Source organism: Lolium perenne, chromosome 4 (assembly GCF_019359855.2).
Source record: "Lolium perenne isolate Kyuss_39 chromosome 4, Kyuss_2.0, whole genome shotgun sequence".
Classification (NCBI taxonomy): Eukaryota; Viridiplantae; Streptophyta; class Magnoliopsida; order Poales; family Poaceae; genus Lolium; species Lolium perenne.
This window is the reverse complement of record NC_067247.2, coordinates 30,440,418-30,454,702: the sequence shown is the minus strand read 5'-3', so window position 1 is coordinate 30,454,702 and position 14,285 is coordinate 30,440,418. Positions and strand designations below refer to the sequence as shown.

Genomic DNA, 14,285 nt, shown 5'->3' with positions numbered 1-14,285 from the left:
CACTCTGTTCTACCAATTCGGAGTTGAACACCTGCAAAAATACAGCAAGCAGAGAGAAAAATATGTTGCACATGAGGGAGAGAAAGCATCCAAACCTGAGAGAAAGAGAGCAGGCCTAGATAGGAGTTCTCAGCGGGAGCACATGTCTAGAGTGTCCATGACAAAGAGGATGGAAGCATTAGGGTGACTCTCAAACAACATAAAAATCATGGGTAGTGTGAGACACCTGAAGTTGTTGAACATTGTATACCTGCATATATCCAATAGTGCCGAGTCTCAGTTAATCTGCAAACTGGCGCGCACCAAAACTGTAAAAGTAACACATGCATGAGGGTCTGCAGGAAGAAAGACGAACCTCTTAACATTTGCTGACACCACATTCAGAGTAATAAGGGAGCAATGCATATTCAAAATGTCTAGTAAATAACTGAAAAATAAGGCACAGCAAGAATTTCAGCCTCGTCTCGGAGTGGAAATATGAAGTAATATTGCCCTATTGTGGATCGAGATATATAACCCTCTTACCCTCCATAGCAGTAAACCAGGCAAACAGTTGGGCCACAATGTAATTTGTGACTGAATGACTTGTGTATCGTTTGGTCACCAACAGGTGACATATACTGCAATTATTGGGGTCTGCGCATCCAAGTTTGTTTCTAAGATGTACGCCTCCAAGGATTGAAGCTACAGATAATGAGTTGGTTTATGACTTCATGTTCTGATTCATGCATTCGTTTGCAGACCAGAGCCAAATGTGTTCTTGGAGACTCGTTCCCTACTTGAACAACAATAATCACTATACCTACCTGTGTCAGGTAACAGGAAGAATGCAAACAGAAGATGCTTAGTCCAATGAAACATGCCACACGAATGACATTGCTCAATCGGATCATCTCATGTATATTGTAAAGTTCAGAAATAGAACAAAATGGTAGAAAAAAAACAACAATAAACAGAGTAAAAAATAAGCAACAGAGACATGGCGGGAGATTACTTCAAACCCATGAGCTATAATCACCCGAGGCTTTTCATGTAGAAGTATGAAACTATCCAATTCTTCAGATAACCTATCTGGCAAAAAATAATTCAATTCTTAACCTGAAAAAAAGAATGAAAATGTTATCCAATCTAGAGGAATCTTAAATAAGACAAATTTGTGCCTGAAGGATTGCATGGAACATGTACTGGTCACTTTTCTTTCATGTGTATTCATCGATCTTGTGGATTGATAATTTTAGAGGCAACATATGGAACCATCTCACAATGATACACTGCATTCTTGGCCGTTCAGGTTATTTCTCAGCTATGTTCAATGAAGTTAACAGATCGGCATGACCAACAAATCGTCAAACTCAAACACATGTAGGGTAAGAGATAGACGACAGAAAAGAAAGGAAGAGGAAAAGAAGAACTGTCGGCGGAGGCGGCCGCGGCGAGGAAATCGTGGTGAGGGACCACCTCATCCAAATCAGCGCCTGCCCCGTCCGGTCTTGAATCTTGCGGAGGACAGAGATCTCGCGGAAGACAGTACCTGCTGAAATATAGAAGAAAAAAATGTATAGAGGGGTCACCAAAAAGAGGTATAGACGATGGTATCTTGATTCTTGACTACCAACGTTGTGACGGGCTGCCTTGTGGGACTGCTCACCAGCTGTTGCCTGGATCCATGGATGCTTCCGCTTCGGGAATCTGCAGCCCGACGTTGTGAGAGACAATCTGCAGCGCGGCGTCTTTTTAAAAGGAGGAGAAGAGGAAGAGTTAAGTGAATCCATCAATACATTTTAATTACTCCATAGTTGCGTTAGTGGAAGCCGAGAAGCTGAATTGTGATAATCAGCCTAGAAGACGAAGGACGCGCGGCGCCCAGATGACCTGCTCGCGGAATTTTAAAAGTGGATGAAACGGTGAATGACGTGGTCTACTATGGATGATGTGGAGGGCTGCATGGTTCGACACATAGAAAAGTGATGTGGCATAGCTGCATGTCAAGAGAATTCCTTGTAGTTTAATTACTCCATAGTTGCGTTAGTGGAAGCCGAGAAGCTGAATTGTGATAATCAGCCTAGAAGACGAAGGACGCGCGGCGCCCAGATGACCTGCTCGCGGAATTTTAAAAGTGGATGAAACGGTGAATGACGTGGTCTACTATGGATGATGTGGAGGGCTGCATGGTTCGACACATAGAAAAGTGATGTGGCATAGCTGCATGTCAAGAGAATTCCTTGTAGTGGGTTGTTCCTATTTAGAGATAAAAGATTCATGAGCACTACGTTATCCATTCTACGAACCGATTTCTTTCAACTTCTGCCACAACCCATGTGGAGTACTTATATTTACATATATCCCTTTGTTTAGTATCAAATTATTTAGAAAACACACGAAGGATGGGTGAATAATCTAGCTACCACTACTAGAAAAAAGGTACCGTGTTGTGATGCATCTAAAATGCATACATGAATTTTGTAATTTATTGCCACATATTCCTTCATATTTGCATCTCATATAAGGGAATATCAATGCTTTGTATTGATTTTGAATTTTTCAATGATCCCCTTTATTTTGGTTATAACTCTGCAGAACATGATTCTTCTATTTTGTGTATTTTTTTATTTTAGAAACTTATACGGAGTCAAATGGATCTTGAATTTTTCGAGGATCAATATTTTATGAATAATGATGATATGAAGCATTGAAATCATGCAAACGAAGCTCGGAAGGTAGAAAGCCAATGGGTGGCGTGGGCCACACCCCTAGCCACCCCACCTAGGCATTCCGCCTCCCCAAGCATCTTCAATTGTCCATCAAGAGCCCCAAATGATGTTTTTGACCTAAAAACCCCTATATAACTGACCTCTATCGTGTATCGGAAAGGTGGCGGAGCGTAGATCAGAAACACCGAAATAGAGTCAGCACCAGCAACGATTGGAGTGGAAACCTCTGTCGGAACCGCCGCCACAGAGATCTCATACCCCTCCATGATCTACATCAATACCACCATGATGAGAAGGGAGTATTCCACCACCGGACTATGGGTTTATGGCAGTACCTTGTTCTATCATTGTATTGGCACCATATGAGCCACCCAACATGATTATGGTCATCTATGTAACCCCTTTCTGATTCATATCTTTTCCATGAGTTGATATTTGAAATTGGAATCCTCTTTTGTATGAGATGTATAAGTAGATGCATATTATGTACCCCTTCTTAAGTACTTGTTTTGATCCAACTTGTATGAGAGAAGATTTGTGGGAAACATGTCTATTATATGGAGTAACATGGGGGTAGTGATTAAATAATGACACAAAATTCAAGATCTACTTTGGTTTTTACCTTTTTTTTGTTGCCTCACTAGGGATTAAGTGGATACATGTGCTACAGTTTTATCTAGTGACATTCTTGGTGGTCTTGTTAAATCAAGGTAGTATATTTGAGATCAAAACATTATTTTGAATATCTTAAAGCTATGCTCTGTTAATTCTTAAATATCATATTGTTTGGAGTTTTTCCATTCTAGAGGAATATAAGAGAGATGTGTTGCATCATCTCTATGCTAGGATGTAATGCCCATATAAATACTTATTTCACAATATGAGGTTCCACCAACACAATATAACTTATGAACTGTTTAAGTCCATTTACACCTTTACGAGAGAATAGACAAGTAAAACCACGAACCCTGGTCCAATTTTAATGTTAAGAAACACCAAATCAACACTTTTATATATCAACCTCTATAATTTCAACACTTATTAATTTCAAAATTCCAAAAATAATTTTACCTTTTGCAAATCTAATCCAAAATGCAAAAATACCTTTACTTTATTGTTTTACTTTAATTGCCTCGTATAGATTGCTTTACTTTTATTTATTTACTATACTCTTCATATTAATTACACGAAACCATGTGCTTGACAACCACATGGTGGAGTAGGGGACACAATGCATTTTATTTTGTTTTGTATATTGCTTGAAGAGGAGAAGGGGATTAATTCTTCGCCCATTCACCGAGAGGTCAATATAAACATTGAGTCACCCTTGTGAGGGAAAGACGCTTGCTACAACACTCTGCACTTGTCCCAACGAGTTGGTACACAGGAAGTTGTTGCCACCATGGCGCATCATTTTTGCTACACGTGGAACTCGCTCGTGCGCCATGGCTAGCGCACTACTTCTAATAGTTACCCGGGACGCACCATTTTGTGCGCCACAGATAACTATTCACGGTGTGGCATAGGTAATTTTTTTTCAATTTTCATTTGAAACCCTAGATCAAGATTTGATGACATTTTTTTCCATCGCGTGACACTTTTTTCTATCGGGTCCTCATCACCATCAGGAGGTAGGTTGCCGACGTCTATGGCAGAGCATGGCGAAGCGGGTCAACTGTGTCCATGACAAAATAGGGCGAAGCAAGTCACCGATGTCCATGGCAGAGCAGGGCGGAGCAGGTCGCCGTCCATGGGACTATGGTAGGGCCAAACCAAGGAGGAGCACATGTGTTGTTACTCAAGGAAGCGCGGGTCAGAGGCGTCATCAGCAGGGTGCAGTTGAGGTGGGCCGGAGTCACCGGTTGTGGCCGGGCGGAGCGGAGGCGGGTCGGAGGCGCCATGGGGCTGGTGGAGGTAAGCCTCACTGCATGTGAGAGAGAGAGAGAGAGATGAAGGAGTGGCGAGGGAGGAAGAAGAGGTTGCCCTTTATATAGTTTCAAAACTTTGCCATGGCGCACCAGTACTGTCAGTGCGCCACATATATTTTTTTCAAAAAAATAATTTAGCAAAATCTAATATCTTAGAAAACTATTATTTCCCTTTCGATTTTGAGGATTCAAAAAAATCGGTAAATAGCCGTAGGCGTTGAAATCGGATGTAACTTTTTTAGTAGATACTTTTTCATATAAATAGATTTTGATGGGAGGTCGTATGCAAACTTCAGAGCCGTTTTACTAAGCAAATATATTGTTGGCATATTGTATGACTTTGTTTTTGATATCGTGTTTTATTCTTTTGTATCTATTTTATGGGTACATGTTTATTTGTGAAAAAATATCTTCATTAGGTTGTCGACTTACAGAAACTTAGATACATGAGAGATGGTACATCTTCAATTGATATCTCTACTTGTGGGAGACCATTTTCTATTCATATTTGTTCTTTGATGGCCTCGCAAATAATTTTCTTAAGAGTTCTTGTATCACTTTATTGCTTTTGCACACTCTCTCGTATTTGGTTTAGGCACAAGTTTTGATTTTTATTTGCTTCTTATTAAGCTTGTGTTCGTATTTGGTATTTATTTAATATCTCATTTGAATCTTATGTATTATGTGGTTATGCTAAGGCATATAAGTCATTTAATACTATGTTGATGCTCAATGATCATACGTATATTAGTCTTATAATATACTTTGTCATGCCTCTCACATATCATTTTGGTTGAGCCTTATGTTATATAGTCTCTTACGTATTGCTCAAGCATATGTTCGTTGCAAGTGTTAAGTTTAATTCCTTATTTATGATCTGTTACAAATATTTGTGTTTAAAATAACGTTGAGGAAGTGAAGATTCCATGTTATGCATATTTTATTCAAATGCAATATTCTAATTGATGCATGAACCTTGGGGAGCTTACTCGTTTATTTTAAAGTACTATTTTGCGGTTATCATAATATCTTATTTCACATGGTACCTTTTGTTTCGAATGATATTATGAGAGTGACGATTTCATGATTGTGAACCTTATACTTCAATGAAAATTTATATGTTTTGCATAACCTTTGTGGATCTTTCTTATTTAAAACACTATTCTTGATCTTATCATAATATCTATCTTTCATCTGATATCTTTTTTAAATTTTTTTTGGTTTGTTGGTTCATTTGATTGCTTGCTTCATTTGTTCAGGCACCTTCATCTTGTTATCTTTTTTTAATATTTGATCATCAATAAATCTTGATTTCCTCTGAGTATTGATCATTGGATACGTGCACTTGATTCCATACACATTATAATAAATGCACACCATACGAAGAACCTCTCACTATATTAACATTCTAAATTTTTCACCCATTTCGGCAATTGGTGCTAATGAGAAGAAATTTAGAGGGTTTAAGGGAGTTGATTTTATGCTTTTATTTTGTGCTTAAACATTTGCCTTTTCATGGTTTGCATCCTGTTGCTTTGCATGGTTGAATATTTTGAAGAAGAACACTAGGCTTTGATTGCCAATAAATCCAATGAAATTCAAGTTTATTTACACGTGTATACTATAGAGGAAGTTTGATCTGTGTATTCAACTTGTTTTGTTCTCTAAAATTTTTATATAAATTCTCTAAATATATTGTTATCAATTACCAAAATAGAAGAGATTGAAAGTGTCCCCATGAGATGGAGTGGAAGGCCAGACTATGTCCAACTTTAGCATCATCGGCAGCTCCTTCAACCGATGAAAGAATCTAACCGTCTGAACCAACATGAAATTATCGTGGATACACTGTTTGCAAATGATTTTCACTTATTTTATAGGAACAATCGTTTAGTGGTCATATGAAAACTCCTCCTTTTACACTAAAAAATAGTTGGAAGTGCTAATGGTTTATCACTTTAAAAAACAATTATGAAGAACAACCCGAAAATTTAAGCATGTAATCAGTCGCGGACGGCGGAACTAATGAGAGGGTCGATTCTTGCAAATGATACAGGGAATTGCTTTGGAAACTGCATACGTCGTGGTCCACTTGTGCCTGGAGAAACGATGCCAACCTTCGAAACACACTTTGGAGGAACTGGCACAGATTGATTTCCCCTGCCAGCGCGGTCATGTCCTGTTGGATGATAAGGATAGCGTCTTTGGCAAGTTCACTCGCCAAGATCTAGATTTGTGCATGAAGCTGATCAAATGGTGCTGCAAGCTTCGCATCAGTCCAAAAACTATCTTCGAACGATACATTATTTATTTCAGTCTTGCTTGATCACATATGTTGATCAGTCCCAAGTGCATATTTGAATGCGTATTCCTGGCTGGTTTTATTTTTTATGTTTCTAGAGTAAAAGTAAGCACAAGAGGTAAGAGACAGTACATTCAGATAGCAGAGGTGCCGTGGAGGCCCTTGGCCCTGCACTCACCGTTTATGTCTGGACTGTATTTCCGAAACAACAAAAAATGCCTCATCAAATAGCGACACCCCTGAAAAGACCAAGTTGGCTGCTGAAACGGTTTCTGCTAGGAGAGACCAGTCGTTGTGGCCATTTTGAATTAGCAGTGAAGGTCCTTCCTCTCTGTGATTGGCAGTTTAGAAGCTGATTGCCTGGTTATGTCATTCAGAGTAGGTCCTTTTTTCCTTAGAAATGTAAATTACCTGAAAGAAACATAGCTGATAGATTCAAAACGAGCTACGCATTTTTCACTTTATTGATGATATCCAATATACCCAATATACATTCAAAACTATGAAGACACCTCTCATTTCTCAAGACAGTTTTACACTGAGATCTGCAGGATTCAGAACTCAACTCATAGCTACAAAAAATACAGCAGGTAAAACAACAGCATTCACATCAGCAACAAGCTACTTCCCTAGAGGCGAGAATTAATCGTGTGTCATTTCATTTCTCTGGATGTTAGAAGCATCAATCAGAAGGATGGGAAGAACTTGTTGAGGTTAAACGGCAGCGAGTAGAACTCCTCGCTTCGCGGGTCTGTCTTGAAAGACCTGAACCTGTCCCAGAAATGGTCACCCCGGTCCCTTCTGGCGGTGCTGTCGTGCCTGTGCAAGGTGCTGTCCAGAAGAAGTGCGACAGCACCTCCGACAAATGCTTTTGACGAGAACACCACGTTGATCATGTCATTGAACTGGACGTGAGGAAATGAAAAAACATTACGCGTCAGTTGGTAGCTCTTTAGCATGTACAAGGGCTATAAATTCAGGAGTTAAACAACAGATAAAACAACTCCTAGATAGATACTTCGCATGAAACCTGTAAATTGAGTGTCACCACCAAGATCATGTGAATGAACATGTCACAATGTTTGGGATAACACATACTAGTCAGATTACCATCTGCCCTACTATTGAGCTATATCACTGCGCCAATTATATGTTAGCATCTGCTTACTACAGCTAATGTTTATTAACAATTAAAGTTCTGAATGTTGCATTTCACTGAGCAAAATACTATGTTGAATGGTCCTTAACACAACTGTGTCACTTGGCAGATATTAGAACAAGATATTGACAATTGATTAGTATTGTATCTTACCCATCTTGCGTGCGTGTGTACCGGGCCAAAGCCTGCAACAGAAGTGTACTCATTGAAATACTGTGGAACTGATATTCCCATAAACAAGGAGAATCCCAGGATGAATTTTGTTCGGAAGCTATTCAGATTGCAAAACTGAAGAAACCCAATCCCTGCCATACCTGTTTGCACACAAGCAATGCAATGCATTTATAATAATTCAACGAACATGAAGAAATGTAAGATCCACTGTCTAGTGTGTATGATGATGATGAGCTTCAAAATACATACCAACATATGCAAAAAGAAGGCAATATATAGCTGCAATTATCGGGGTTGGAATTGATGCAAAAACAGCTCCGAATTTCCCTGCAAACGCACCAAAGAAACATTACCATCATATCTGGTTCATGATTACTGTGAGAAGCAGTGGCGGAGCTTCAAGAAAAATATTGGGCGGGCCAAGCTAAAAGGAGACCAAAAAAAATCGAAATTATAAGGCATATATTCAATAAATGGATCACAATATAGTTAAAGATCAGCTCAGATACATGCACATATTCAATAGCGTGCGACTATACTGTGTTTGTATGGTGAAAAATGGAGCAGAGGAATGCTTGCACCAGGAAAAATGGAGCAGGCAAGAGCAGGCAAAGGAGGTATGCCGGGCTGACCGTAGCTAGGTGCCTAGCTGCTTGGCCGCCGGGGGTTGCGGACTTGGCACCATCGCCGCTCGCCGTGAAGCCATCCGTACTCGCTGCTGGATGGCCGCTGCTCACCAGATCGAGTCTGCCGTTCAATTGTTGGCTCACGGCTGCTGCCCTAAACGAGCGCATACGCCGCACAGCTGAAGTGGTGAACTGAATCGGTAGCAAATGAAGTGTGTCTCACGTGAACTGGGCTGAGATAGTGGGTTTATCATTATACGTATAATTTTTCGTTTCGCTTCAGAGCTGGGCGGGCCATGGCCCGGTTTTGACCTCACTAAGATCCGCCAGTGGTGAGAAGTGCAGGAGCTTAAATTAGTGCGAAAAAATGGAATCATGAGAAAAAACTTTACTAGTAATCTTTTTATGGTACCACGACCTAGTTTCACTTCAGTCAAATATGTTGCGTCATTATATAACCATATATCCTGCTATGTTCTAGGTCTCAAGCTAACTCCTCATGTGCTAGTTATTTATAAGATAAACTGTTTTATCTATTAATTTTGCTTACATAATATTGCAACTATGCATAAAATACAATGATACATTACACAAAATACTTGCTCAGACCATGGATAACTATCTGGACCTTCACCTTATGTGCATCTTCGAATCGTGATATTCAGTTGCATAACACAGTAGTAGTATGTTGGACAGTATGAGGTTCAAAAAGAAATGAGGCTTACCAAGAATAGAGAAGAATATCATAAACCCCGCAGAAATCTGCACTACACGCCGGCTACCAACACGTGTCAAACCTAGCAACCCAGCATTTTCTCTGTTCCAGCCAGAACAGTGTACAAAAATCTTCAGTATTCAGACCACACTACAAATGTATATATAAACACTATAAGAAACGATTGTAACTGTTCTACTTACACAGACACGGAGGATCCACTAGCTGTGCCAAATAAGCCGCCGAGCAAAATACCAACCCCCTATGGTAAGCGCGCAAACAAATGAAGGTAAGATGCTACATGTCATCTCAATATTCAGGTAGACTAACTGCAAATGCAATGGAGTGGAGATGATACCTGCCAACCAATGCCACGACTCATAATAGAAGGAGGGCATGGTGTTGCACTGGCGTACCGTGAAACCGCGATGAAAGCACCGGTAGACTGCATTACAAAAAAAAAACAGGGAGTGTTATTCAGTCGATACTCAAATGCCTTCTCGAAGTAGCAATGCTGGGTATCTATGAAATATCATCAGGTATCCACAGTACCTCCACAAGAGCAACAAAAGCAGCTGCCATCATGGCGAAACATTCACCAGCATCGAAAGTTGGTGCTCCCCACTGGAATGGGTATGGTACACTTATCCTGCAAATTGTAAATCAATAATCAAATGAATAGCTAAACTTCAGTGCGAAGTTGCAGAAACCATTCATAACATGAATATTATTACACAATGATCTTCCAGAGTAATATGAGAAAAGATGCCTGGTGTTATTACCAGGAAGCACCCCCAACAAGGCCAGATCGATCAGTGCGGCAGTGGAACTGAGTTTTTTGAGCAGCGCCCTTATACGCCCCACCAACGGTCAGGAAGAACGCGTAAAGCCACACGACGGCGACCGACATTACGACGGCGAACCGCTCGAAGGCGGTACCCAGCAAAGGCACCAGGTTGGGTATGTACTGCAGATGAAATCGCATAACAAGCATAAGGCTTCAGACATCGTTTTTAGAAGAAAACAATGGCAGAAGAGCCTTCCTGATGAGAGATGCATGTTGTAGTACCTGGGAAAGAGCCACCAGCAGTATGATCTGTGGGAGACCGATCTCGATGCATTTCGCAACCTACATTGGAAATTCGTGCAGTTTAGTTATCCTAGTGTTGTTAAAATACAGACAGACAGACGGACATAATGCAGAAGTGCAGATTTGTATGCAGAAGCATGAGTCTTACACTTGGGAATCCGAGCTCGTAGAGGCCGAATCCGGCGAGCGCGACGAGGGGCGCGGCCGACAGTGGGCTCAGCAGCCTGCAGCATCATACCAATCAGAACAAATCAGGAACTGACGACACTGATGGGATCAACAACAGTTGGAACCTGAACCCGTCCCTGGAGAGTTAGCAGGAGGAAGAGGAGACAGTGGAGGCCGTCACTGACTGACCTGACGACGATTCGCCACAGTCCGCTGAATCCCATGATGATCTGGAGCGTGGATGCGACGATGAGGGCGCCCTGCGTGCCCCTCATGGTGCGCAGGAACCTCTCGTGCGGGTCTGCGATCCCTGCGTAGCGCGCGGCGAGGACGATGGAGATGGTGGGCGCGACGAAGGTGTAGGAGGCCCCGATGACGGCGGGTAGGCGCGTGCCGAGGAAGCTCTGCAGCAGCGTGTTGATGCCCGCGACGAAGAGCAGCGTCTGCACCACCCGCGCCTTCTCCTCCTGCAACGGGCGTTGAGGGAGGGAGCGTCAGGCGAGCAGAGGAGAGGTGGAGGGGGAGAGGGAGCGGGGGAAGAGGGGAAGCGGAGCGTACGTTGCCGCCGCCCATCTGGGGCACGAGCGCGGTGGGGATGATGACGGTGGTGCCGAGCATGACGAGGTAGTGCTGGAAGCCCAGCAGGATGGCCTCCGCTGCATCGCCGGCGACATCAACGGAAACATCTCATCAGTTGCGGGGAGATCCGGAGGAGGAGTAAAATTCGAAATAAAGCAGCGGCGGCATTCGAATTAAGCGCAACGGCCGGCAGCCCCAGGCGAGCGGAACGGCGGAAGGCGAGCAATGCGGGGGTTGGGTGGACCGTGGACGGAGCGCTTACGCCATGGGGGAGGGCTGGTGAGGCAGTAGGAGACGGCGGGCAACTGGTCCCTGACGGCGTGCGCCTGCAGCTCCTCCTGCTTCGGCGCCGGCGCGGCCATGGCTGCGGCAACGGCACCACCACCACCGGGTCGCTCGGTGTCACGGCGTTCGCGTGTCCTTGGAAGACTGGCTGTGGGTGTGGGCGGGGGCAGCCGGCAGCAGATTTGCAGTGCAGCGCAAGGGAAGTGGAGTGGAAAAGCAAGCTCAGGTGGTGAGACTCGGGAGTCGAGATTGGTGGTGATTTGTAGGCGGCGGGCGGGCGAGCGAGAGATCGCCGGGAGTGGGAGTGGGAGTGGGCAGGCGCACGCGCAGCAGGCTGCACGAAATACAACGGTCACCCACCCAGCCAGCCACGGTCCACTGCTGCCGGTCGCAGCGCAGAGCCACAGGCACAGCCAGAAAACCATTTGAATATTTGTCGCTAATCCTCTTAAAATTGAAAATATTCGTGGGGTTTTGGCTCATTGGCCATATATACAAACTTATTATATGAAAAATCTATCAAAACAAAAACCAGAAAGTTAAAAAAATTTGAACTACAACTCGCGTGTATATCCGAACATTCTATATTTGTACACAAGTTTTCGGGAAAAAGCAAAAAAAAAAAATATGTGGCATGCGTAAAAACGACAAAACCATTTTCCGCGAATGGTCGTGTTGGACCATCGCAATTTGTGTTGTCTCCGACCATAGAATATGGATGTAGATGTACACAAAATTTTATTTCAAAATATTTTGACATTTTCGAAATGTGTTTTCACGCAATAGGTTCAGATGCACCGATGGGCCGAATTGGATTTCCCGAAATCTTCTACACAACTCAATGTTTTGATGTTTTGAAATGCACTTTTGATCTCACTGCATAAGCTTCCTCAAAAACAAAAATTTTCGAAATGTTAAAAAATTCAGATTTTTTTTTGGCATGTATATCTCCACATTCTACGCGGTCGCTTACAGTTTCGGAGAAAAATGACATTTTTCATGCATAATATGTAAAAAAATATGGAACTTCACAATATCCATTATTTGAGCAACAAAATTTATTACTCTTTGTATGCAGGCTATACAAAAAATAATGGTTCTGATTGAAAAGACTTTGTGAGCACGGGATTGTTGAATTCCTTACTACGGAAGCCGCACTCGCACGGAAGCCAGCATTAACCGTCCTCCGTGAAACCTCCAGGGAATTTCCTTGCCCAACACCGCGTACATACCAGCGGCCGGTGTGACTCTGCACCGACTCGACGACACGTCGGAAAACCCCAACAAGAGCAAGGTTTAGGCGTTAAGGTAAACCAGAAAGGGCAAAGGAGAAAAGCCTCTTTTCCCCCTCGCACATGGCGATGCCGGACACGGACACGGACACGGAGTCACCGACCGGCCGACGCGGCGGCGACGAGGAACCTGTCCTGACCGATCACACTCACTCACACACGACACACCGTCGCCGCCGCCTTAACTACGTACCCTGCCGACCTGCGGTTCGTTCGTTGGTGGCGCTCTTTAACTCCGGCCGCGCTGTTCTGTTTCACCGCAGATACATCACGTGCGTGCGTGCCAAGCTCGCTCGTACGTGCACCCAGCAGCACGACCCGTCCCTGGCACGAGTGTTCCTGGAAATTAACTATTCCATGATCCTGCGTGTCCGTTACCACGTTTGTGAAATCATTCCGTGTCCGTTTCTGCGTGCATGGGCCGGCGAACGGCCGTCTGTTTGCCGGCGGGCGGCCGGGCTGTTCGCAGGCGGCGCGGCGCCGTGCATGGTCTCGCTCTTTTCAAACACAATCATATATACTTCCCCAGAAATGCACGTATCGTTCCATGTGGGATGATTTTTCGAGAAAAGGAACCCCACAGGGGATCCCCAGTTTCAATAGAAACTGAGAGTCACTCAGAACATTTTACATGTGGGATGATCATGGTCGCCTCCCGTAAAATTCCGTCAAGTTATTACTGCTACCATTGAAGCTACGTACGGCTCGTGCGGGCATGATGTGGTAAAGTCGGGGTTTGATGCTAGATGGGTGTCCTTGATCATGTCTTGTATTTCTTCAGTGCGATACTCCATTAATTCGATTTACCTCAAACACAACGGATGCATCCACTCCGTTGAGGAGCATTCGTCAAAGAGATCCTTTATCACTTTACTTATTTCCTATTTGCGCAAAAGGACTTTTGGTGCGAGAGTGTGTAGGGAGGAATGCACCAATAATCTCGCATCTTCTACTTACAGATGACTCGCTCATTCTTATGGAGCCAACGAGTGGTAATTATGTGGAGAAACTCAAACGGATATTGGACCTATATTGTGATAGCTCAGGACAGAGTGATCATTTCCAACATCTGATTGAAAAGGTTTTGGCTAGAATCAATGGATGGAAAGAAAAATTGTTCTCAATGGGAGGTAAAGAAATTGCTCTCAAAGTGGTTGCACAAGAAATACCGATGTTTGCAATGCAGTATTCAAAGTTCCAAAAAAAATGCAAAGGAATTATTGATACTATTTTGTAACTTTGGTGGGGTGATGATT

General features: G+C 43.1%; 1 protein-coding gene across 1 annotated transcript; it reads right to left on the bottom strand.

Moving 5' to 3' along the window:
* Positions 1-7,430: 7,430 nt before the first annotated feature.
* Positions 7,431-11,877, bottom strand: LOC127292064 (nucleobase-ascorbate transporter 6). Its single transcript, XM_051321417.2, has 13 exons — positions 11,715-11,877; positions 11,432-11,529; positions 11,063-11,340; positions 10,854-10,929; positions 10,685-10,744; positions 10,398-10,582; positions 10,168-10,264; positions 9,974-10,060; positions 9,819-9,877; positions 9,626-9,717; positions 8,524-8,601; positions 8,254-8,414; positions 7,431-7,846 (listed from the first exon to the last, which is right to left on the bottom strand). The coding sequence occupies exons 1-13, from the start codon at positions 11,812-11,814 to the stop codon at positions 7,628-7,630; spliced, it is 1,590 nt and encodes a 529-aa protein (XP_051177377.1). The 5' UTR covers positions 11,815-11,877; the 3' UTR covers positions 7,431-7,627.
* Positions 11,878-14,285: the final 2,408 nt, after the last annotated feature.